Genomic DNA, 26,882 nt, shown 5'->3' with positions numbered 1-26,882 from the left:
AGGGAGCTCACTCTCCTACTCTGGTGACAAAGATGGGGGATGGGGAAATTTTGCCTAAACCACTTCACTGTTTCCTAGCCAGGATGGTCAGGATGGAAAGGATAACATCAGCCGGGAGGCACTACCACAGTGTAGTGTTGCCTATGTAGAGCAACAGTGCAGAAGCAGGGGCTCTGGAGAAAGCCTGCTGGCATGCCCGTGGAAGTTAATGATCATATGTAGTAAATATACCACCGTCTTAGGCTGTCAGGAGTAGCTAACAAAACACGCAAAGCACTTTGCAGCGCTTGATTTATTGTAAGCACTACGTTGTGCCTTGCAGATAAAGGCAACAGGCCCCAAACAGAAATGCTTTAAAAAGTCTTTGATACTGGAGTTTTACAAAGTCTGCAAGACAAAAAACGTTGAGAAGAGAGCTTAAGGTACACTTTCCAAGTCAGGGAAAGTGGCTAACCATGGCTGGGATGGGGGTATGTGGAATCCAAGAGGTCAACTGAGTGTAACTTGAACCAGTCAGGGTAACCACCAAATCCTAAGAGGAAGCTCCGTGTCTACAGCGTACACAGTAACCAGAGAGCAAGCATACCAAAATGGAAAAACCTGATTGTAACATAAACAGGTCTAGAATCTCATAGGGACGCCTGGGTGGCTCCTTCAGTTAAGCGTCCGACTTCAGCTCAGGTCGTGATCTCAGTGTGTGTATTCAAGCCCTGCATCGGGCTCTCTGCTGACAGCTCAGAGCCTGAAGCCTGCTTTAGATTCTCTGTCTCCCTCTCTCTGCCCCTCCCCCACTCCCACTGTGTGTGTCTCTCTCTCTCAATAAATAAACTTAAAAAAAAAATTAGAATCTCATAAACTTTGAGGACAAGGATTTTTATAACTTTCACTGATGATTCCTAGCATCTAAAAGAGTCTGGTCATAGTAGGTGACCAGAGACTTGCAGAATGTGTAGATCATGACGCCTTTCCCATTATGCATCACCAAATTCCAAAGCTTGGCATCCACTGGAGCCATGTAGCTGCTACCACAAAGCACCTAAAGGCTGGANTGGATGGTCCCTGTTTTTTTCTATTCACCAGTCTGCTAAGTCTAGAGCAGAAACTTAATCCTGTTCCACTCCCAGGTGCCACTCAGCAAGTCAGACAGCAGCCAAGCCCGTGTTCAGCTGTGGCCTTGAACATAACACACAGCTACACCAGGAAAGGTTAAGGAATTTTCTTTATTTTTTACAAATTAAGACTATGTTGATTTCATATATTTCTGAATCAAAAACACCTTTGTCTTCACAGTATGAGTTAGAGAATGCAGCCTGAGCTGAAAACCAAGAAACTAGAAAAGAAAGTGATAATTACAGTGATTACTGTATTAAAAACCTGTTAGATATTTTCTTTAAAAGTAGTTTTTTATATCTTGTCATTCTTGGCACTGTTTCTAAAGAAAAAACTCCTTTATCCCAAGCAAAAAAGCATAAGAGGTGGAGTTTGGCTTCAAGAGATGTAATTCGGATTCTCAGGCCTAGCAGAGAATCAACAAATTTATGGAGAGTGCTACTGGGGGATTTAATGGAAAGAAGTCCCTTTAGTAAGTTCTCAAGCCGGGGGCTGGAGGCGGCAGCTAGATCAGAGGGCAGCGTCCTCTGCAGAAGCAAGCCATTCTGGGCAGCATGCCACTCCAGGAATACCAACACCCTGGGAACAAATCTTCCATGGGGTGGTACGGTGATGCAGTGTGCTGTGAACCAGTAGCCACTGGGTCAAACCGTGTGCTGGTTGTGAACAGGGAGAGCCCGAAGTGGTATCCTCCTGGCAATGGGCTTCCGATGGCTCAGTCCCCCTTACGCTGAGGCTGTATAAGTAGCCAGTCACAACTGCTCTCGAGGCTGCCTGCCCTTCTGTGCCCGCTGATTGTGGCAGCTCCGTGGAAAGAGCTGGTGATCCCCATTAGTATCGCCCTAACACAACCACAAAGCTGTAGGGAATCAGAGGTCTTACAGGTTTGGTCACCTGGTCCCCTCCTGGAAGGTTACAGATTTCTGGGAACAGGTGAACAGCCCAAAAACTAAAGTGCATCTGTAAAATGAACGTTTATCTACTGCCCCAAATCTCTGGCCTGACACTACTGGCATCCAGGCGGAAGACAAAAATGCACTGGGCTGTTACGAATGCTGCCATCCAAGTCATCACCGCCCAGTTCTGCTGATCTGAACAAAGAACAATTCAGTTAGCAGTGATTTTCTCCCCGACTGCTCCAAACAGGTCCTTATCTAGGTTTTTCTGGCAGGATTAGTTTACAATTACCCTTAGGCTCAACCATGCCCCTTCCCTATTCTTCCTCTCCTGGGATCTTCAATCAAAGTCACTGTGGTGGAGACCACTCGATAACTAAGGTGAAAACCAAAATAAAGATGGGAAGTTAGGGAATTCTGTGCTCTATCTTGCTCTACATAACCAGCCTTTTCATAAATGTCTGACAAGAACCAGTCTTTCCTTTGTACTGAAATCCTCTCTCCTAATGGACAGAAACAGGCAGATTCCCTGACAGTCAGACAAGGGATGGGGGAAAGGAACACACAAATCCACATTCCTTTTATGACAGCAAGGCAGAGGTGTGTTTGTCAGATCAGCGGCGGCTTGGGCAGCTCAGAGGAAGCAAAGCATCCGCCAGGAGAGGCTCTTCATTTTCTCTGTAGGTGTTGACAGAAGCTCAGATACAATGAGCCTGAGTACAAAAAATGGGACCACCAAACTCCTTTCCAATGGAAAACACACTGCCTAGTCCCACAGGAACTGTGCACAAAGGAAATGATGCTGAGCAAAGAAGGGCCGAGGCGGCTCTACCAGTTCAGGTGCACCTGGTGAAGCTCGGCTGGAAAGAGGACTCCTGGAGTTTGCTCTGCTGTGGGTCCCACTCCTCATCACGGTGACTGGCTGCCTGAGCAGAGAAGAGGCTAGGACTGGGCTGGACCGAAAAGGGAGTGGGGAAGAACCCCAGGAATAAGAAGCCAAACTCCAAACTATATTCTGCTAATCAGTTTTTGATCAAAAAATTCAAAGTAGAGAAAACCACAAAGTACAAAAGCTTTTCTGATGCTTTTCATTATCACAGAACACACCACCTGTAATGTGTGCGAAGAGGAAATGAGGGGTGGAGGGAGAGGAGGTCAAATTGGGCAGGGCTGGAAGGTCATTTCACTTCTTCTCTTTCTTCTTGTCCTAAAAATGGAGAAAAATTGCCCAATTAATTTTTGGCATTTTACATTCAAGCTAAAACTCCTGAGTGAGCCAATACCTAGCTGTGTTCAGTTAAGGACTGGAAGGGAACAAGACAATAAAAAGGGAGGGGAAATGCTTCCTCGGTGCGGGAGGAACTGAATCTTAACCATCTTCCGCTGGTGGTCCCTCAAGTTGCTGACAGACCTGACAGGAATTAAGGTTAAGCACCTGTCCCCACTCCCACTCCGAGAGCACCCAGCTGGGCCGCCTGACCACTCCTGGCTTACTCATAACCACCACAGCTCGGATCCCATCCAGTGAAAGCTGCAGACTGGCAGTCCACCCCAAAATAACCACACAGAGGCCAAGACCAACTTTCCATTAAGCCGGAGAAGCATAAATCCTGGGCACAAACCAATGCCCAGAAATAATCTAGTCCACTGAACTTGTCATTCAATCCTCAGTGGAAGCCCAGAGTATTAAACAGATGAAAGTTCAGTTGCTTTGCCTAAAACCTGGTTGGAGCTGAGTCTAGTAGCCACACAGATAAGCCACCAATGCCACCTACTCATCTGCTTCCACCAGCACCACACTTCTCTTATTTCCTAATAAGAGCTATAAAAGAACTTCATGGTTTCATTTGTTCCCCTACTGCTGGGGGAGACTATGTATGATGCTCACTAACTAAACACAGAATGCTTCTCTGGAAACAAGACTAACAAACGGATAAAACTGGCCAACTTCTGACATACATTTATAAAAGCTGGTTGCCAAGATTAAACAAATCCCTCCTAGAATATCTTTTCCTGAGTCATAACCACCTTTACAGCCTTAAATTTTTCATATAGATTGTTTCTTGTTGCGACTGAAGCCTTTTTCTATTTGATACTAATCTCAGGGATTTGTTTTTTGTTTGAGCTTTGTTATTTTTAAGTAATCATTACATCCAATGTGAGGCTCAAACTTACAACCTGAGATCAAGAGTCCCCACCAGTCATCCCCCCACCCCACCCCCTTTTTAAAAGGATTTGTTTTACTTGTTCCTTTTTCTCCTTTGGCTAAAGACTTCTGGTAGCCTTAAAGTTAACCTGGACCTACACAGTTCATAGGTTTTCAAATTTGAAATATACACAGATGCTGAGCTCAGGATCCATTCTCTCATCTTTAGGTGGTCGGCTGACTAACCTTCTCATTCATAGCCAGGATCATCATAAGTTTTCTGAAGAGAGTAATGAAATCTAAGAAGAGGTCAACGCAGTGCCTGAAACAGAAGAACCAGAATACAAATTCGCATTTCCCATCTTCCTTTATCCACAGTCCAGAGGCGCATAACATAAAAACCACATGTCCACCCCACGAGTGAACTTCAACACCCCACCACCAACTAAGTAAAACTCTGGTGTCTGAGATTCTTTGCAACTCAACAAAACCATGCAACATAACTCAGCTTTAGACTCTATAGGGGCCCTTATCTGAACCCTGAACTACCATTAACTAGTTAAGAAACTCTGAGAGAATTACTACATTAATTTTATATATTAAAATTTTATATACTAAAAAGAATGTGTTCTCCTCTTTTCAATGTTAAAGGTTCGTAAAATACAAATACAGGGGTGCCTGGGTGGCTCAGTCGGTTAAGCATCAAACTTCAACTCAGGTCATCATCTCCCAATTTGTGGATTCGAGCCCCGCGTGGGGCTCTATGTTGACAGCTCAGAGCCTGGAGTCTGCTTCAGATTTTGTGTCTCCCTCTCTCTCTGCTCCTCCCCTGCTCACGCTCTCTCTTTCTCTCTCTCTCAAAAATAAATAAACATTAAAAAAATACAAAAATATAGAGCAAAAGGTGANACAAAAACTGAGGACTGATGGATGTGGGGGGAGGGGGGGATGGGCATGGAGGAGGACACTTTGGGGATGAGCACTGAGTGTTATGTGGAAACTAATTTGACAATAAACTATTAAAAAAAAAATTTCAACAAAAAAAAAAAAAAAAGTAAGGATAATTAAATGCATAATTATTAATTCAATTTTTAAAAGACTTGAGGTCTTTCAGGAATTGAGGGAGATTATGCTATTTGGTATACAGTTTCAAAAGCATGGGCATCCTACCATATACACTCCTGAAGGCTGGCCACGTAAGTTCAGCCAGTGCCACCTAGTCCACTTTTAACCCTACTGATGCAGACAGAAAGGGAGACGTTAAAGACCAGTTTTCACTCACCAGATGTAATCCTTATCTCCATTTTCGGCTTTTTCAATAATGAGTTGAGTATCAAAAAGGACGAAGCCACACATGACCACCAGCCCCACATACAGGTTTGCCTAACACAAGAAGAATGAGATGAGGTGACTATATTGTAGTCATATAGTTTCCAGAGGGAAAAACCAGCTGTACTTCTTCCTGGCTCTTGGTCACTTGCAAGTACAACAAATGCAAAGCCTAACTATACTAACAATCATGGGAACAAAAGCCTATGGTGAAAACCACATTACTTCCCTAGGCACAATTCTTCACTGCTCAGTGAAAGTGAGCTTTCTGGAAGATTCTAAGTCTACCCTGGTTTAGGGTGAAGCAAGAAAAAGAAGCACAGGCAAATGGCTGCTGGAGAGTTATATGCAAAGTCTCACCTGGAAAAGCCAAATGGATCCAAAGAAAAGATTACCCAGGGAAGACAAGAGCATCAGGCTCATGGCTGACATCAAGACACCTGTAAGACAGGACAAAACGCCACCCTGAGAAAAGCCAAAGCAAAGTAAGGCAACCCCATTAAGGCCTTTCCTTACTATTCCCCCCAAATTAAGACTTTTAGTTTCAACCCAACAGTCACAAGAAATTGGAGCAAAGAGTCCCAGTGAGAATTCTGGCTAAAGCGGAGACCCTCTCTCTGTTTTCCAGTCTGCACTTACCTCCCAGAAAGAGGTAGCTGCGGCGCCTGGCATAGAGTGCACTCAGGGTGAAGCAGGTGAAGATCATTGCTGTGCCCATGAAGGCGGTGGGAAGAATGCTGTTAGAGGAAAAGATCATTAGATTGAGGACTATAGGTCTGCAAACCTATTTAGAAGGATTATCTGTGATGATAAAAAGACATTAAGATGTTACTAAAATAGTTACCTGGGATTGATGGCAATGCACAACTCCAGAGTAGGGCCCAGGCCAACTCCTAGAAAACAAAAAGCCCCAGGACACAGTATTACCATCAGCTCCTGAAGAGGACCCTTGTACAAGAGCTAACCATCAAAAGTGCAAGCATGCCCTGTTCTTAAAAAACAAACATGCATACTAAAGTAATTAAATCTCTCTCCTCCACCTTCCTTGTTTTTCAGAGAACATATACTTGACTGAGTTATTTATAGGCACAGCTACAAAACTGTCCTCTTAACTGAAAATCATGGATGACCCAGGATGAATACAGAAATGAAGGAGGTACATCACACATTTTCGAGCTAGGGGCACCTGGGTGGCTGAGTCGGTTGAGCAACTGACTCTTGATTTCGGAACAGGTCATAATCTCACAGTTTGTGGGTTTAAGTCCCCCTCCCCCGCATCAGGCTCTGTGCTGATTCTCAGTCCCCCCTCCTCTGAAAATAAACATTAAAAAAGTAAAAAAAAATTTTTTTTCTTTTTTTAGTTAAGCTGTAAGGCTGCACTCCACTCTGAACAGGAGTGATGTTAGACAAGAATGTAGGCCAGATCAGGAATCAGAAGAGAAGGATCAAGAGCAAACCAGCGCCTTGTGGCCAGCAACCTGTAGTCTTGCAGGGCGGACTCCCTTTGTAGAAAAGGCCAGACCGGTTCTGCAGGTGGACAGTGGCCAAGAGGAGGGTGCAGCGGCAACCTGTTGCAGCCTCAACGTTTCCTCCACTCTTGCTACGCTCTCTCCTTCTGATAATTCCACTCCTTAATGCCTTCACAAACTAGCTTTCCCTATTAAAAAAAATCTTAATCTCTAAATCCCTTCCCTTCTACTCCATCACTATATAGATTAGACACATTCAAAATGAGTTGTACTAAGTCAAATGCTACTTTGCAAATATTTTTACTATGTAGCTTGAGTCCTGTTTCCTTTAATAATAACAGTAGAAGGGCTGTGCTTTTAACTGTTTTCTTGAGAATCAGCAATGTGCTCTGCAGGATGGTTCTCGATGTATGGCTTTAATTAACTGTCAGCAAAGTTCAGAACTGACGGTCACAGGAGTGACAGTTGCCAGTCTGAGTCCAGTGTCAGGCTTAGTTATGCTACCTAAGCTCTTGAATCTCATTCATTCTCACACATAAATGCTTACTTTGGGATACAAAAGTGTAAATACAGTCACGAGTCATAAAGAGCTTATCCTCTGGATGGGAAAGCAAGATGTACCTCTATGAATTAAGAAAGCAATACAAGGCAAAATACACTCACATACAAGATTGAATAGTATGGTGTGCCAGTTGAGGTCAATCAGAATACATACAAATCTTGGGCCTTAGTCTAAAGAGATACTAAATACAGTACCCACTGATGCCCCAAATTAGCCCAATCCTTACCATACCTGTAAGGAAAGCAAATCCAGTAAGAAGTCCCAGTCTTTTTTGCTCAGTTTCATGGCTATGAGGTGTTGCCATCAGCCAAATCATCAACCCCAAGGAGCCCAAGGCAGAGAGCAGGCCAGCCTGTCAGATCCAGAGTAAAAAATTAAATATGAAAATATCAAATTTATTCTGCAGGAGACATTATGGGGATCAAATATTCATCTGAACTTCTTAATACTGGCTTCTAACCCGGAGGCAGTGGAAAAGGCAGAGGGGGCGGGAGGTAAGGAGAAACCAAAAGCCTTACAGGACAGGGTTAGGTGGGTTATATATCGTGGGTGTTAGAGGTTCTTCTGACCTGGGTAGTCTATCAGCCACAACTACCCAAGTCAAACTGTGATTCTTGCCCAGGAAAAAGATCAAGTGACAAGTGCTTGAAGCACATTCAAATCTGTAGGACAAGTAGAAATGACCTCTTTTTGATCACTTAAAAACACACACACACAGGGGTGCCTGGGTGGCTCAGCTAGTTAAGCATCTAACTTTGGCTCAGGTCATGATCTCTCAGTTCCTGAGTTCAAGTCCCGCATCAAGCTGTCTGCTCTCAGCACAGAGCCCACTTTGGATCCTCTGTCTCCACCTCTCTGCTCCTCCCCAGCTTGTTCTCTCTCTCTCTCAAAATAAATAAACTTAAAAACACAAACACATAAACATATACACCTATACAGAGAAAAATGACTGAGAGGGTGCTACAAACTGCATATTTATGTCCCCCCCAAATTCATGTTTAACTTTTAATCCCCAATGCGCTGGTATTTCGAGAGGTGGGGGTCTTTGGAAGGTGGTAAGGTCATGAGGGTGAAGCCCTCATTAGTGAGTGCGCTTATAACAGAGATCCCAGAGAGCTCCCTTGCCTCTTCTGCTGTGTGAAGACACAGCAAGAAGACGGTTATTTACACAGGAAGCAGGCCCTCACCACATAATACTATCTGCTGGTCCCATAATCTTGGACTTCCAGCCTCCCAAACTGTGAGAAATGTTTGTCATTTAAGCTACTCAGTCTATGATAATCTGTTAGAGCAGTTTGAATGGAGTAAGACAAGAGAGTAAGAACCAAAATGTCAACAGTTATTTCTGGGTGTGAGGATTATGGAGTTTTTATTTTTTCATCACTAGTCTGTTTTCCAAATTCTCTATAACGAACATGCGTTAGTTTTTTAAGAAGAAAAAAAATTCTTAAAAAATTCAAGTGGGAAAAGCTAGGTATAGAAAAAGAGGAAAATCATTATGGAGGTATGTGGAGACTACAGTTCCTTTCTTCCTTTAAAGGTATAGCTGATCCTTGTTCTTCTTGTAGTTATGCTCTATAAAGTCACTATGAACAATGAATTAATGAATACTAAACAACTGCTCCTGAGGGAAATAAAAGGTTAGATTCTCGCATACTTCTGATTATGTTTTCTTCAACTGAACAGTATGTTTTATGTGTGTTTAAGGACACTTTGATATATACTGTTGATTCATTTATCTTGAAGGCATGACCAACAGCACTACAACTTGTGCTGTAACAAAGCTTATTTAACACACATATTTTCTCCATAAGACACATTAGTCTTAGTGAACTTTTTTTTGCAGTTAGGAACACTTAGAAATACTAGATAGCATTCTAACACTATGCTTGGGGTCCACTTTAAACACTGAGATCACCACCAAAATCACAAAAATGCAAAAAATGGGGCACTACACTGACCATGAAAAGGATCCTTGTTTATTAGTACAAGAGCTTGAAACAGAGCAGTGTGTTGTCTCGTTCAACCTCAGCTGGAACGTGTGAGATGCACAACTCAAATTTTTTGCCCCTCTGCTTATGACTGCAAATGTCTGTAAAAGTACTGTGAGTACTGATTTTAGGGTTGCAGACACATTTTAGCAAGTAATTCATAAATACAGAATACATAAATAATAAGGATAACTGCATTTTACTATATTACTTAAAAAACAAAACAAAGCAAAACACAGAAGCCAAAATGGCCACTCTTGCCTAAAAGGTGGAGTATGTTTTAGTCGAAACTCCAGGGATCAAAGTCTTATCCTTTGAGTATCTAGAGTAATTTTTCACACAACCTCTGCCAGGAGATACCTGAGCATAGGGACAGTTCTCAGTAGTGGCAAATGCCAACACAGACACAACCCCTGCACTTACACTAAAAAGGACACTTGGAAAGAACAAGTCTTGGTTAGTGAAAACTTCAATCTTTTTGGTTATTCCTCAACTGTCCCTTTTATTCCAACTGGCCAAACCCCAGGTCTCTTTCAACACAGGAAAGTGAGTCGTTGAAGGCTTTTACTCAACCATGCAGATATAAGAGCATCAGAGAATAAAATAGGTCAAGTCCTTGAAGGTCTCAACCCTGCCTCTCCTGATAAGCATACAATCAGTGTTTTGTATCTAAGAACTCCATAGTCACAGGCAGAAAAGAGGAAGAACGGAGGAAAAGAGAGATAAAAAGGCTACCATGCAAACCCCAGCAGTCACATCATGTCACTACTTAGCAGGTGGGGGTCGTACACGTCAGCTACCATCCTTCAGTGTCCACGTTAAGACATTCTGTTTTCAGTATCTAGAGGGCACAGCTGCCAAAAACTTGAAATGGCTCTACATGTCCTTATTGACCAGGTGGCTTTGACCAATTCAGATCACAAACTACAGGAAAGGACTAAGAAGGGATACAGGTTTGCACCACCCTGCTGAGCTGGTTTCAACCTAATGCAATTTGTGCCACAGCAAACAGGAGAGAAACTGCTCTTACCTGAAGGAAATGAGTAACCACATGGACGTAGGACCCAGCAGCCGCCACAAACATACAGAGGGCAAAACTGGCATAGACCTTCTTCAGGTGCTGCTGTGTCGAGGGGGTTCTAGGAAAGAATGGTAAATAGCCATCACTCTAGGACCAATCTCATTTCTAAGCTAACAGTCATTTCCTTCTCTTCATCCCAGGGAAGATGTGTAAGTTATAATAAAGAAAGAATGTTTTGAAAATAAGTTAACTGAGAATCTTAAATGCTGGAGAGGAGCCAGAGGCTCCAAATTATGAACAATCAGTATCCAAACTACAATAATTAAATGGTTTTTCAGTGACCACACAATAGCCCTTAGATCTGGGTGCTTTTTATCAGAGACTCTGGATTCTAGCAAAGCTAATATGTTAGTTTATACATACAAAAGTTAATAAAGTAGGAAAAGAAACAAGATATGAAAGGAGATGCGATAATAAACTACAGTCAAGATCAAAACACTTACATGTGGGAAAATTTTAAGAGCGCATCAAAGTTGATCTTCCGATCAAATATGTTCATGATGCCAGAGTCTGTGGGACACAGCCTCCACTCTGTAGAATTAAGGTAAGAAGAAAAGTTATTTTAAAGATACAAGATGTACAAAGTAACATAAACAACTTTCTCATGGAAAAATTGTACCACACAAGTTTGGAAAAATGAAACTATCTAAAATCCCACTGTCCTAACACAGTCATTTTCATTTTTATGTATTTGCTTCTAGGATACGTTTGCAATCATACTCAACCATTTAAAAAAATTTTTTTAATGTTTTTTATTTATTTCTAGGAGAGAGAGAGACAGCGTGAGCAGGGGAGGGTCAGAGAGAGAGGGAGTCACAGACTGAAACAGACTCCAGGCTCTGAGCTGGCAGTCAGCACAGAGCCCGACGCGGGGCTTGAACCCACGAACCGCGAGATCATGACCTAAGCGAAAGTCGGACACTTAACCGACTAAGCCACCCAGGCGCCCCCATACTCAACCATTTTAAAGAGGACAGAGGAAATAAAGCCATCTTCTTCTCCCCAAACTATTTTTTGTTATTAGCATTTAATTCTTTCAGAAGATAATTTGTCCTTTTAATAGTTTCTTTCTTTGAGAAATTACCAGTTAGCAATCTAGTTGAAGGGACCCAGTCATTGGAACATAAAGCAATTTTATGTCACTGTTTCAAGATGCTAGAGAATTCTCTCACAAAGGCACAGAACCTCAAAGACGAAGGAAGGGAGGGAGGAAGGGAGGAAAAGAACTAGGCCTGGCAATAGGTCTCGAATTTTAAATATATTCATGTAGAAACTTTCCATTTAGTGCATGTTAGAACTGAACTGAAAGAGATTTAGAATTTTAAAAAGAGAGAAGTACAAAAGGATTTTTTAAAACATAATTTCAGAACATTTCCTACATAAGAGTTGGAATAGTACAAACAATTCCTATATACTCTATATACCCAAATTTCCTAAATGGTAGTATCTCCCCATATTTGCTGTAGCCCTGCCCTTTCTATATATAACACAATGTTCCTTGACCCCTTTACACTTCAGTGTGTACATCCTGAAAACTGATCAAAACCAGGAAATTAACAGACACAATTCTACTATCTGATCTAGAGACCTTAATCAGATTTTGTCAATTGTCCCAATATGTCACGGAAAAGACATTTTTAATTAAACTGTTCCCAGGTTACATTCCATCGACACCATTAAAGTTAGGCTTTTAAATTTTACTCCCTCCTCTATCTCACATGCAATCCTAAATAAATACATTTAAAGCTAAAACCTAATCAAGAATTTTCACCTTTCCTAAATAGCAATCATCCACAATCACCCAGATTCTTAATAGCCCCATGTCTATTCATTTCAAAGTGACAAAAAAAATGGAGTGTGTGGGGGAGTATTAAAACACAAAAGGTAAGTAATTTGAAAGACAGGCCAACTACTCCTGCCTATTCTAATCAGGACCTAGCTCAATACTCAGCAAAATTAATCTGGGCAAGAAAAGTAAGAGTCCCACACTGACTCCTGAGAAATCCTGCGCCCATGGAAAGATTCCATTCATCTAGCTCACATGGGATCACTACCATTTGTTTACCGAGGCTTGCTCTCGCACACATGAAACAATTACAATGGCTAGCTGGCTTTCTCTTGATTTCCTCTTTCCTATCTCACCAACATGCCTACTCACCTCAATTTTTTTGTTAGTTCTGTTCTTAAGGATGGATACAGTGAGAAGCTGCAGAATCCACTAAAGCTGCTGCTTGCACCTCGAAGTCACAGGGCTCTGAGCCCTCTTGATCTAGATGGTGCAACTATTGCAGGCTGTTGCACGGCCAACCACAGCCTTCCACAATCATGATGAACACATCCTCTAGAGAGCATACTTACAGGCTGGCAGAATCCAGCACCTGGAAAGTATCTTTGTTTTAGGCTTCCATTAACACCCCTAATGACATCCCTAGACAGAACTTGCAACAGTTCTGAAGCAACCTTCAGAGCCAAGTTTCTCAGTATTCACAACAACAACACTCAAGTACCTCTTGCTTCCAATTTCAAGAGTTAAAAAAAGGCAGTGAATGGGGTGTGCAGCGTAAATCCTCAAATACCCAGAGGACTGTTAGAAAGGGGCAACACCCTGTAAGCAGACCCCACTGAGTGGAAACAGTGGGAGGGGATAATGACAGAAACTCCTCTTTCCTACTTTGCTCTTAGGTATTTCCCAGGGGGTACTGACTGCCTCTTACAACTGCTGATGGAAAAACCAAAACTATCAAAAGGTTGTGAGGACAGGGAGTATCAAATAGGAATTTCTCCATCATTTAGTAATGCCTCGTGGTTTAAAATCATTAAAAAATCAGTTAAATAAAACCAGTTTTCCAGCACCACCACTGATTCTAAAATTTAAGTGAAATATGTAATTACCAACCTTTCTAGATGCAAAGGCACATAGCATTTTGAATAATAGGTTTATGAGGAAAAGCACAGTAAAGTATATACTTAATTATGACATGATGTATATATAATTTATTTCAGAACTGTTAAAACATGAGGGGGGAAAATTCAGGTCTTAGAATCAAGGAAATATGACAGTTTGTTCTAGGTCTGTTTCAAATAGACAAGAACTAATGTACAGATAAGTAAGGAGTCAAAACGGCTCTTAGAAGTTTTGCCAGACGGATTATACTAACCCGGTCTCTATCTAGCCTCAACTACTTGTGCTCAGAAGTTGCCGAGAAAACATATCTACATTTCAATGATCAATATGCAAACTCAGCTGAACAAGATTCAATTGTACTCATAACTCAAAAATAGCTCCCCTACCAAAAGTATTTTCAGTCCCAGCGAACAGTCAGCTCCTAACAGAGCTTGAAGTATTCAAAACCATTAGCCAAGTAACTCAGCTAACATTTCAAAGGGGCCCCCCAATTAAATGAAAATCTTTGTTTTTAAAAAAAAATGTTAAAATGATGAGACTTACGTGTATTGTATGTTTTATGTGTATATTTTACCACAATAAAGGAAAAAAGTGTATTACAAGTTGCTCAAAAATTATTCAATACAATAGTTTCCCTAACACATATCAGCCCATTACAAAACCATACCAGCACTGATCTGTCTTACCCTGGATGACAACTCATACAAAAATTTAGAAATTGCATCCGCTCTCCCATTCCCCAGTTCTACACTCAAATTTAAACAAGGAGGTGGTGTTATTTATTTAGAATACTATGTGTACGGTGCCTCGTAGACTCATGAGAAATTTGTATTGCATTTTAGAAGTAAATGTTCAGATGTTAATTATAATCAAATGCCTTTCATTTGGTTCAGAGCTTCATTTAATTCTGTCAACCTTAGGATAGCAGGAATACCAAACTTCTCAGAATTTGCCAGTATCTGTCATGCATATACTGCTAAAGCTTTGTTAGAAGCATCACCATTCTGTAATTCCTCTGGCCAGCTTCCCCTGCCAGAGGCACCCAAACACAATACAAAACTTACTGCACAGCTTTACCAAGAAAGAAAGAAAATACACTGTTTTGAGTTAGTATTCCTGAGGTCTCAGCAGAGGCAGACAGAAGACAGATATTCTCATCAACTAATATCCATGTCTTATGTCCTATTAAATCTCATTTTGTTCTAGGTATTTCCTTACACTGTCCTAAAATGAAAAATCATCAAGGCCAAGCCTTTAAAAACAAAACAGAACAAAATTCTCTACAATCTTATTTTCCTATCTATTAAATATAGTCCACAGGAAACATGGCCAAGTGGCCAACAGCTATGCAAAACAGAAACAATCATGAATTAAAAAAAAAAATCCTTACCTTTAAAAGAAGGCAGAAGGCTGTCTTGATGTATACAATTTAACAACATTAAACCAGCAAGTCACAGAAACATTGTTCACACATTTAATTAAAAATTTACTTTGTGTTGGCTGACCCTCAGACTTTGACTAAGGTCATGGTCTCACAGTTTCTGAGTTTAAGCCCCACACTGGGCTCTGAGCTGACAGCTAAGAGCCTAGAGCCTCCTTCACATTCTGTGTCTCCTCGGCCCTCCCCTGAGTGTGTGCTCACGCTCTCTCTCTCTCTCTCAAAAATAAACATTAAAAAAAAATTTAGTTTGTGAATTATATGGTTCCTCATTCCTGTTGTAATTCCACCATTCTGAGTCCTCTTCCCACACATCTAGAAGGGACCAACTGATATTTGAGAGAAAAGAAAACCCCATGTCATTAAAAAGGGAGGGCAGTGAGGGCGGGGGGTGCCTTGGGTGGCTCAGACTGTTAAGTGTCGGACTTTGGCTCAGGTCATGATCTCACAGTACATGAGTTAGAGCCCTGCGTCGGGCTCTATGCTGACAGCTCAAAGCCGGGAGCCTGCTTCAGATTCTGTCTCCCTCTCTCTCTGCCCCTCTCTTGCTCTCTGTGTCTCTCAAAAATAAACATTAAAAAAAAATTTAATAATAATAATAATAAAGGCGCGGCAGGGAGGGGGGCAGAATTGTATTTTTTTCAATAGTTCTTCCTACTGAATAGCTTTCAGATTCTGTATAACCACTACCTACAATAGTGGTTAAGAGCATGTAACTGCATTTGAACCATAGCTGATATTTCCTTAGCTGTGTGACATGAAGCAAGTTTCTGGCACTTGAACCTCACTGTGCTTTAGTTTCCTCACCTGTATACAGTAATATGTAATATTCTCCACTTCATAGGATTATATGAGATAATACATATAGAGAGCTTAAAATAGTGCTTCTTGTGTAAGACCATTGTTTTACTAGTGTAAATATTCATTACTCTCATGTCCTTAGTGCATTAATTTCCACTAGTTTTAGAAAACATTAGCTGTAGGGGGGAAAACATAAGAAACTCGTTACTAATACAGAGAACAAACTGAGGGTCGATGGAAGGGGTTGTGGGAGGGGGGCTCAATGGGCAAGGGACATTAAGGAAGACAGACACTTGTTTGGATGAACACTGGGTGTTATATGTAGGGGATGAATCACTGGATGCTACTCCTGAAATCATTACTGTACTATATACTAAGTTGGATGTATATTAAAATAATAATATATAAGTAAATAAATAAAACACTAAGTTTGTAAGTCTAATTTACATGTGCCTTTTAAAAATATTACTCAACCATTAACTCACAGCTAATTATATCCTGCAGACTTAATATTTTACTCAAATAAGTAAAATTAAATGAGGAAGATGGGAGAGGACTCTAAGAGAATTATAAACTGGAATTTAAAGGAATTTGATAAATTTTATTACTGGATTAACACTACTTTCGTTTAAATAGCATGCCTATCGTCGGGCATATTTACACGGTACCTTCTGTCCCACAGGGCCACAAGGTGTTTTGAGACAGCCTAATAACCACTAAGTGATAATCCGATGTGGTAGAGAATTTGATGAAGTAAATGGTCATTAGCTTGATGCTTTCCTTGCTATCCCTAAGGGTAGGTCAGTTTGGTTTCAGGAAATCCAAAGAACTATTTCAAGCTCTGATGGTCCTGGATTTGAACCCTAGATGTCTCAGACCTTCCTTTAACTTGGATGAAGATTCTTGACTAGTTAGATTAGCTAGTTAGCACTGAATTTTGTCTCACTATGGTGCTGCCTCAGAACCAAGCCAGTAACTAGAGATGTAATGCCTACTGCCTTCAATAAATTATTTTTTGCATCGAACTTTGACACTAGTGAATCCCTTTCTCCATAACCATGTTTGACAGACTGAATCATAAGGAGGCACCAATGTCCTAAATACATACTCGTCTTCCAGTGTAAACCAGTAATCCCTCTCCAATAACAACATATTTAGCCCAAATAAGAGCAGGCATAGATTAGGAAAAACATCACACCCATTCAATTCATATCCTTGAAGCTCTTTTTAAGTGTTTTGGACTCTAGTTAATTGTGCCAAACTTCTCTCACACATTTGGCTATAAGCACCCTGAGAACAGAGCTTGCATCTGATTCGGCTCTTTATCCCCCACATTTAGCACAACCAGGAGTCCCAGGAGCAAATGTAGACCCCATTATCTAATCAGGAGTGCTGCAGCCTCAAATCGACACTCTCCGTCTGGCTCAAAGGGTAACCTACCATGAGGGGTAACGTGAGTGGCCCTAAGAGCCAATCTCTACAGTCTTTGGAAAATAAAAACGGGTTTATTAAAAATGCTACTCCATGAAATTTGGTTAGAAACTCTGGGGGAGGGGCGCCTGGGTGGCTTAGTCGGTTAAGCGTCCGACTTTCGCTTGGGTCATGATCTCGCGGTTCGTGGGTTCGAGCCCCGCGTCGGGCTCTGTGCTGACTGCCAGCTCAGAGCCTGGAGCCTGTTTCAGTCTGTGACTCCCTCTCTCTCTGACCTTCCCCTGCTCATGCTGTCTCTCTCTCTCTCCTAGAAATAAATAAAACATTAAAAAAAAATTTTTTTAAAGAAACTCTGGGGGAACTGGGGCACCTGTGTGGCTCAGTCGGTTAAGCTTCCGACTTCAGCTCAGGTTATGATCTCACAGCTCATGTGTTCAAGCCCCACGTCAGACTCTGTGCTGACAGCTCAGAACCTGGCACCTGCTTTGGGTTCCGTCTCCTTCTCCCTCTGCCCCTCCCTGCTCAGGCTCTGTCTCTCCCTCTCAAAAGTAAATAAACATTAGAAAAGTTTTTTTTTTAATTTAAAAGAAAACAATTACATCTCCATTAAAATAAAAAAGAAACTCTGGGGGAACAAAACAGGGTGAAGTGGAAGACACTTCTAACAGTGCCTACAACCAAGTCAAAGTAGCAAAGGAAAATTTAGCAGATAGAACATCAAGAGAATATTCATTATTTTCCCAGAGGAGTTTAATACCCACAGGTAGTTTATGAAATAAAGTGAAACTTCAGGCCAGCAGTAGTATCTTTTATAGTGCCACTAACTACATTTATATAAAAATTTTACTTTTAAAGTGCTTATACATATGTAATCTCCTTTGATCTTCACACCAATCCAGGAGCAAAGGGCAAAAATGATTAGTATCCCTTTAAAAAGAAAGTTAAAAAAGGTAGCGTAATAGTGAAAAGGAGCACTGGCTTTGGAGTCACAAATCCTGCCATTTTCTACCTCATAATTTTGGGAAAATCATTTTACCTAAGATCATCTATCTAGGCTTCCTTATCTGCTCCACTTGCTCTACCAAGCTTATTGAATGCTGGCAAGAAAATCTGTGGGACGTAAATAAAAAGTACGGCATAGGGAATGTAGTCCATGAGACTGTAACAGTGCTTGTATGGTGAGATGGAAGCTACACCGGCAAGGAGCACAGCATAAAGTATAGACTTGTTGAATCACTATGTTGTACACCTGAAGAGTAGTGTAACACTGTGTCAACTATACCTCAATTAAAAAAAAGGAAGAAGAAAGTCTGTGTGAAATCATTGTAAAGTACTAAAGGGACAAAAGGACACTAGTATTGACCGACACCACAAAGTTAAATAATGGAACCAAAGCCAGATTAGGGGCCTTCTGACCTCTAATGTCTGGTGCTCTATTACACCCTACAGAAGAAAATCAAGTTTTCATTAAGGCAGTTCCAGCCATTGACAAAGAGAAATCTTAAAAATATTAACACATCCTGATTCCTATTACACTCCTCTATATTTTTCAGCACTTTTGCAATAAACATGAACTCTATGCATAACCAGAAAAAAAAAAAAACACTGAAATGCTGACTAAATATCTGGATTAATTTTACTTTCCTATTCTTAGGACAGTAAGACTTCAGTCACATCAACAGTGGGAAAGGGAGAGAAGTAGAAAGGGAAACACTGAGCCATGTTTCCACAGATAAATAACGGAAGAAGGAAACTCTGAATCCAAATTACAGAGTGTTTCTCAAGGATTCAACCATTCTGTCTCCACTGGAGAAAAATGGCAGAGAATCTAAGTACAACATATTCTTGAAGTCAGAACAAAAAACACTAGACAAAGATAAACCATCAAAGAGAGTAAACTTAATAATTACAGAAATAGGTGTATTTGCAGAAACCATAAGAATTTAGTTATGCAATTTGAATAATCTTTCTTGAACTGAATTCTTACCCAAAAGATAAACTAAAACTGAGTATCAATAAATAACTAGAAAAGCCTATTCGCTATTAACTTTTAACCTTAAAAATCTTTGTTTCAGGCAGAGTCAGCTCTTCTACAGGGTTACACATTCACAAGTTAACTATTGCTAGAACAGTCAAGTTCAGAGTGGTTTTTGTTATTGTTTAGTCAATGAAAGATTGATGGGGTAGGCAATGCATTCTGGGCTGGCACTAGGTAACAATTCCATACTTAAAAATACAAAATTACCAAAGCCTACTTACTACCACAGACTCAGCAAGTAGGTCCAAGGAAAAAACCACCACCCAACGACGCCTTTCCTGAGCGGGACTTTGAGAAAGTCGACCACAAGGCTCAGGATCAAGCAAAGCCAAGGCCACCTCACCTGTTCAAAGGTAATCAATCAGGCCAGAACGGGGCTACTCTTTGGGGCTGGAAAGCCAGAAGGATTTTCTCACCTCCTGCCTCGGCTTTCAGCGTGTCACAAAGGAGTGTAGTGACATCACCTGACTGGCCGTGACAGGGCAGCCTGTCTGACCAGGCCGTTCCTCGAGTCCTGGCCCTCGCCGCTCACCCAGTTAGGGTCGGCCAGAGGACCAGCAGCAGAGCAGCGATCAGTCGAGTGGGGCAAGGGTGACCACAAAGCCGTGAGGTTTCGCTTTCATTAGCCTCGGAAGAAAGGGGCGGGGGACGTGACCTGAATTCAAGTATTCGAGGCTGGGCCAAAGGGCCCCTGCGCCTACTCTTGGAGGCAGGGAAAAGAGAAAAACCGCAGAGTGGGAGGGAGGAAGGTAGGAAGAGGGACTAACTATGACCCTTCGCTGGCACTCGCGAACAAAATCGGAGCCTCGAGACCCCCCCAAAACCTGGCGGACTCGCCCCCGCCCCTCCCCCGCTCCAGCACGGTTGCGCATGCGCAGTGCTAGTTCCCGATCTCCTTCCCCTCCCCGCCCAGCTTTCCGGAGTTGCCGTCGCGGAGCAGGGCCCCATTCCCCGAAGGTTCAGTCTGTAGGAAGACCGAGACTATTCCTACTCTTGCTCAGACAATAACTGCTAATCCCCTTTCCATTTCTCACTCCCAGCTTGCGCAGTCCAGCTTCAGATAGATGTTCTTACCAGACTCTTAGGAGCCCACACCGCTCTTCTAACACCGGATGTGCTTCTGACTCTCCCAGGGTCCTGTCCAGACTCTTCACTCAGCGTCTGCCAGTAGAAGGAAGCTCCGCCCCTGAGTTGCGCTTAAAGCCAGTCCTCATTGGCCGCTGGCCGCACCTCTACCTTCCCATTGGCTGTACGTGCGTAAACAACGGCTGCTTACTTTAGAGCCATTCGCTACTGCCCTTGTCGATCAAGACCCTGGCCGCCAACCGGTGTCGTAACAAAAGGTCTCCGCCTCTTCCACATAGTTGGGAAAGACCGCGGTCTAAAGCCGCCCCTAGTGGAGGAAGTGAGGAGGGACAGGCCCCACCCAAGATACCTGACAAGTCACGGAACCCCCGCACGCTAGACGGGATAGCGCGGCAAAGTCCCGGGATTCTAGTTTTAAGCTTCTCATGGAATGTTAAAGCGGGAAAGAAATCAGATAACATGTAAAAAAGGGCTCTAACAGGGGTCAATCTACCTTTAATCTTGCCGAGTTTAGGCTTTAGAGCACTCCTGTAGGCTCAGCGAACTATCCAGGAATGCGAGGAAAATATAGCAGCCCCAGTCCTGCATCGGAAGCACCGACACCCTCTAGCCCAAGTGATGGTCCTGGGGCCGAGGGCGGGGCTGACGGGCTTCCAGGATCACCTTGCCTGCTCGCGGGAAGTGGGCGACAACTTCACAATCACTTTGGTCTGTGAAGTAGGGAGTGGGAACGAGGGTGGCGACCAGGCAAAGCTGCGCAGGCAACCCGGAGAAACTAAACCAAGAGAAATCAGAGGGCTGGAGTTCCCCCAAGGGCTTATCCCGGACCAGAAGCACTACCTATGTAAGAACTCACAGTAAGGAAATGTGAAGCTGATTTAAAAAAAAAAAAAAGGTTTCTACACTACCAAATTTTTAAACTCATTTTTACTAACCTATCTAATATCGCTATGAGAATAGTACAAAATTGACATATGAAGAGGCAAAGACTATGCAGTTAAAAAATGGAGTAAAAAAGAGCTTATAGTGGTTGCCAGGCAGTTTAAAATGTTCCTCCCGCATCCCCCCGGATTGTGTGATGTTTGTTTTTGTCAGCATTTTAAAATAGGCAATGATTTCTTTTTCTTATTCTAAATAAATATTGGCTTATTACATAATTTCGTATTCTATTTTTTAAATGCAACCCCACAATTGTATATGTTTTAGGCTGCACAGAATATAGATTCACCTCTGTCTCTCATTTTATTTGTTTTAGTATATTTTTTAAAGCTTATTTATTTATTTATTGGGGGGTGGGCATGCATGTGGAGGGGCAGAGAGAGAGGGAGAGAGAATCCCAAGCAGGATCCTTGCTGTCAGTGCAGAGCACCCTCCCCTCCTTGGGGCACAAACTCATGAACCCTGAGATCATGACCTGTGTTGAAATCAAGGATCAACGATGCTTAACCAACTGAGCCACCTAAGCACCCCCTGGCTTCCATTTTATAGATGAGAAAACAGATCCCTGGACAGAAAACATTCTGGCAAAATAAGGCAAGAAATTTATTTATTTTTTTTAATTTTATTTTTTAATTGGTTCTTTATTTCTAGGAGAGAGAGAGAGAGAGAGACAGCGCGAGCAGGGGAGGGTCAGAGAGAGAGGGAGTCACAGACTGAAACAGGCTCCAGGCTCTGAGCTGGCAGCCAGCACAGAGCCCGACGCGGGGCTGGAACCCACGAACCGCGAGATCATGACCTAAGCGAAAGTTGGACACTTAACCGACTAAGCCACCCAGGCGCCCCAAGAAATTTAGATTAAGCATTGGATCAGTGGAGATGAAATCAGAATCCAAGATTTAGGAAGTAAGTTTCTAGAAGGATAGAACAGTTATCTTTTTAGTAAAGAATACAAATGTGCAGGATATGATTCTCAGTACCCAAACTCAGGCATGCAATAAATACAATTTTACTTTCTTTTTTATATAGTTTATTGTCAAGTTGGTTTACATATAACACCCAGTGCTCATCCCAACAAGTGCCCTCCTCCATGCCCATCATCCCCCTTCCCCTCTCCCCTACCCTCCTCAGCCTTCAGTTTGTTCTCAGCATTACAATTTTACTTTCNTCCAAGATTTAGGAAGTAAGTTTCTAGAAGGATAGAACAGTTATCTTTTTAGTAAAGAATACAAATGTGCAGGATATGATTCTCAGTACCCAAACTCAGGCATGCAATAAATACAATTTTACTTTCTTTTTTATATAGTTTATTGTCAAGTTGGTTTACATATAACACCCAGTGCTCATCCCAACAAGTGCCCTCCTCCATGCCCATCATCCCCCTTCCCCTCTCCCCTACCCTCCTCAGCCTTCAGTTTGTTCTCAGCATTACAATTATACTTTCCTTTTTTTTTAAAAAATAGTTTATTGTCAAGTTTTCCATATAACACCCAGTGCTCATCCCCACAAGTGCCCTCCTACAATTTTACGTTCTATAGTACAACCTAATATTTACCCTGAACCTCATTCCATCAGAGTGGGTGAAAACTTCCTTGGGGTTTCTCTCCCTACCCCACCCTAATTTCTGCTACATTTCTTGGGTAAAATGCTTGGCAACGGGGCCTATCTGGTTCCTGGTCATCAATCCACACAGGTTGCTGCAGGGGTTTTTACCTTTGTACTAGTGCAGCAGCTCTATATTCCATGTCATAGTTTAGGCACAAGAAACCTTTTGTCAGGCTAATGTTGAATTCTCTGCCTAAAAGAATAAGTTGCTAAGGGTTTGGTCTGCATGGTATTGACAAACATAGGTTTTTCATTCATTGATGACAGATTATTCATTCCCTTTCTGGCTCAGGGTCTCTCATAAGATTGCAGTCAGATGTCAGCAGGGGTTGCAGTCAACCAAAGGCTTGACTGGGGCTGGAGGAATTCCAAGGTGGTTCACTCATATTGCTGACAATTAAGTGCTAGCTGTTAGCTTGGAGACCTGAGTTCCTCTGCATGTGGGGGCCTAAGTTCCTCCTTAGGGCTCTGTTAATGTCCTCACAGCATGAGAGCTGGCTGCTTCTTCTCTTTCAGGGTGAGAAATCACAGTGACAAGGAGAGCTAGACGGATATTCTTTTTACAGTTTATCCCCATAAATCACACAGCAATCATTTCCTTTAATAACAGCCTATTCCAAGGCTCCTGCCCTGGGTCATGTGCCACAGAGGGCCTCATACTTTGGAAGACCTTCCTGAAAATTTTCTAGGTATCCCTCACTTGCCTGGGACCAGTCAGGGCCAGCAGTACTATCAAAGCTGAGCCCAGACCAGGCCCTGAATGAGCCCTTGTCCCAGTTTCTCTCCTTCATGACATTCTCCAATCCTAGGTTGCCTGAGGAGCTCTGGAACTTATGTCGATGGGGTCATCCCAAGCCCCTGAGACCAGGTCTCAATTTTAAGAGGGCATCCTGATGAGCCAATTACTCTTGCAGGCTGGTACAGTATTCCTTTTGGGGAATCAGGTGAGACTGAGTCTTCAGGGTGGGGGTGACGAGCCTATTTAAGGTCACATAGAAGATAAGTTCAGGTCTCTGGACCACAAACTGAACTGCACCAACTTTTGGACTTGAGTTGTGTGTATGGGTCCCTGTGTTGACCCTCTCAGTGTCTGACTATGCAACTACTTGTGGTCCATTGCATCAGAGGACAGTAGAGTAGCAGCAAGCTACTTTTCTCTTGTACATCACCATATGCCACCAGCCCCACTATCTACCCCATCACTGGCACCCAGGGTAGTAACTCCATTTCCTCCAAGGACCCTGGGACATAAATCAGGCAGTCATCCAGGAGTAGCCTCACCCTTCTCCTCCAGTATCACTTCAAGGTGCTTTTGAGACTGTCACGGTATCAACAGGCCCTTTCCATCTGATGTCCTCTTTTGTTTCTGAATGATGTTTTGATAAAATGCCCTCCCCATGTCAGTCTTAGGTTCATGAAGCATGCACAGATGGCATCACTCCTCTTGCGGCTCCCATGGATCCCTAACATATATTCCCTGTTGGTGGTGGTATGTGGAAGACAGCAATGTAGTCAACATTGAAAGAGATCACAGTCTGGGAATGCTGTGATTATAGTTTATAGAATACAAAAGAAGACATGGTTGGAAGAGGTGGTGTTCCATGTTTATGGTATAAAATTCTGAATGAAAATTTAACATGAGCATACAAAAAATTATTGTTCAAAATTTCCTGCATATTGGGGTAAGACTTTCATTTGTGGTCATCATCAACAGAGCACTTTAATAATTTTTGGGAGAGTCATGGGCAACATGATGAATGATAAAGTGTCATGAGTAATGACATAACCAGGAGTATATAAATAAATAGTATATAAAATATAAACTAAATAGTATATAAGAACTACATAGACAAGAATATCTTTATTGTTTCAATATTAAAAGTTTCCAAAGAGCCATGGTATTGTATTAACAGTGTTACTATGTTTTCTCCTTGTAGGTGATAATGAAAGTAGCCAGGAATGGCATACTTGACAATAAAGAACATGAAGAAAACATGGAGCGGGGAGTAGGAAATAGGTGAAGGGGATTAAGAGGTACAAGCCCATACTTGTACAAGCCTAATCATTAAGCTGTACTGCCTCTCATTGTAAAATTGACATATATTGTTAATGTAATTTTGTGAAAGTTTGTGTGTGTGCATGTGTGTTAATTTAATAAAACCTTTGAAAGAATAGGACAGTTGTGCTTGAGTTTAAGCGCTAGGGATGTGTAAAATAGTGGGGAAGAAGGTGAGTAGATTGCAATAGATTATGCATTCCAGAAACTGGGAAGTAGGATGTGGCAGAGTTAAAGAAGAGATAGAAAGCAGGCTGAATTCCTCAGCCTAGGGCAAGGGAAAAGGAGAACAAGGAAGGAGAGAGCAAGCTGGGAAGGACTTGGGGACCTTGGTCTAAATTCAACCTTAGCAGAGTCGCTGTTTTCCCAACAAACAGAGATAAACATGGCTCCCCTGAAGTCATTTTTTTTCTGTATCTCACACCTTTCCTTGTCTACTTTTACAACCTCAATACCTCATTTTGATCTCAAATGCACTGACTTTGTTCAGCCCAGTGGTTATGAGAACATGTGAGCTCACAGGAATGGAACACATTAAAATCCACACCATCACTTAGAAGTGTGTGTATTTAATATTCCACTTAAGATTCAAGAGGAGCCTTTTCAGTTCCCAGATCTCATTTGTATATCCGTTGACACCTGAAAGACAGGAATAAAGAAAATGGAGTTTTCTTTTTCCAATCTCAGTATTATGGGCTATTATACTGTAGATTAGCAAGAGGAAAAAACCCTAAAAAGTACAGCTTGCAATATTTTTTAATATCACTTCAGCCTCTTCTAACTTTGGAAAGCATTGATAACAATAACAAGAGTATTAGAACACTTTACTCTTGGGTCACCTGGGTGGCTCAGTCAGTTGAGCATCTGACTTTGGATCAGTTCATGATCTCACAGCTTGTGAGTTCCTTCCCTACCTCAACCTCTGTGCTGACAGCTCAGAGCCTGGAGCCTGCTTTGGATTCTTTGTCTCCCTCTTTCTCTGCTTCTCCTCCATTCACACTCTGTCTGTCTCTCTCTCAAAATAAATAAGCATTAAATTTTTTTTTAAAAGAATGCTTTACTTTAAAAATTACACTTTTCGGGGCACCTGGGTGGCTCAGTTGGTTAAGCATCTGACTTCAGCTCAGGTCATGATCTCACAGTTAGTGGGTTTGAGCCCCACATCAGGCTCTGTGCTGACAGCTCAGACCCTGGAGCCTGTTTCAGATTCTGTGTCTCCTTCTTTCTCTGACCCTTCCCTGCTCACGCTGTCTCTCTCTCTCTCAGAAATAATAAATTAAAGGGGCGCCTGGGTGGCTTAGTCGGTTGAGCGTCCAACTTTCACTTAGGTCATGATCTCATGGTACGTGGGTTCGAGCCCCGCGTCGGGCCCTGTGCTGACTGCCGGCTCAGAGCCTGGAGCCTGTTTCAGTCTGTGACTCCCTCTCTCTCTGATCCTCCCCTGCTCATGCTGTCTCTCTCTCTCTCTCCTAGAAATAAATAAAAAACATTAAAAAAAATTTTTTTAATAAAAAAAAGAAATAATAAATTTAAAAAACATTAAAAATCATGCCCTAGAGTCGGGCATGAGAGTTAAAAAAATAAAAAATAAAAATTACTCTTTTCAAAGTAATTTTCCCACTGTTATTTCACTTTCCATAATAACTCAGAAGATAATGCAGACCTTCTTAATCTCATTTTACAGATGAGAAAACTGAAACCCAGATTCACTTAGTTTCCTCAAAGAACTATCATAGATGCTTCATTCTTGGAAGTAATTAGCTCTTTCCATATCATTGTGGACTTTCTTTTTTTTTCCTAATATTTTTATTTATTTCTAGGAGAGAGAGAGAGAGAGAGACAGTGTGAGCAGGGGAGGGTCAGAGAGAGAGGGAGACACAGACTCTGAAATAGGCTCCAGGCTCTGAGCCGGCAGTCAGCACAGAGCCCGACGCGGGGCTCGAACCCACGAACCGTGAGATCATGACCTAAGCGAAAGTCGGAAGCTTAACCGACTAAGCCA

General features: G+C 42.1%; 1 protein-coding gene across 1 annotated transcript; it reads right to left on the bottom strand.

Moving 5' to 3' along the window:
* Nucleotides 1–1,201: 1,201 nt before the first annotated feature.
* On the bottom strand, nucleotides 1,202–20,357 carry TMBIM6 (transmembrane BAX inhibitor motif containing 6). The gene is made up of 10 exons (XM_077753337.1): nucleotides 20,272–20,357; nucleotides 11,028–11,115; nucleotides 10,534–10,642; nucleotides 7,744–7,864; nucleotides 6,326–6,374; nucleotides 6,121–6,218; nucleotides 5,842–5,921; nucleotides 5,435–5,535; nucleotides 4,399–4,474; nucleotides 1,202–3,213 (listed from the first exon to the last, which is right to left on the bottom strand). The coding sequence occupies exons 2-10, from the start codon at nucleotides 11,081–11,083 to the stop codon at nucleotides 3,190–3,192; spliced, it is 714 nt and encodes a 237-aa protein (XP_077609463.1). The 5' UTR covers nucleotides 11,084–11,115; nucleotides 20,272–20,357; the 3' UTR covers nucleotides 1,202–3,189.
* Between the last annotated feature and the right edge of the window lie 6,525 nt (nucleotides 20,358–26,882).

The sequence above is a fragment of the Crocuta crocuta genome, unplaced genomic scaffold (assembly GCF_008692635.1).
Source record: "Crocuta crocuta isolate KB4526 unplaced genomic scaffold, BGI_CrCroc_1.0 scaffold30, whole genome shotgun sequence".
Classification (NCBI taxonomy): Eukaryota; Metazoa; Chordata; class Mammalia; order Carnivora; family Hyaenidae; genus Crocuta; species Crocuta crocuta.
This window is presented reverse-complemented; position numbering and strand designations above follow the sequence as displayed.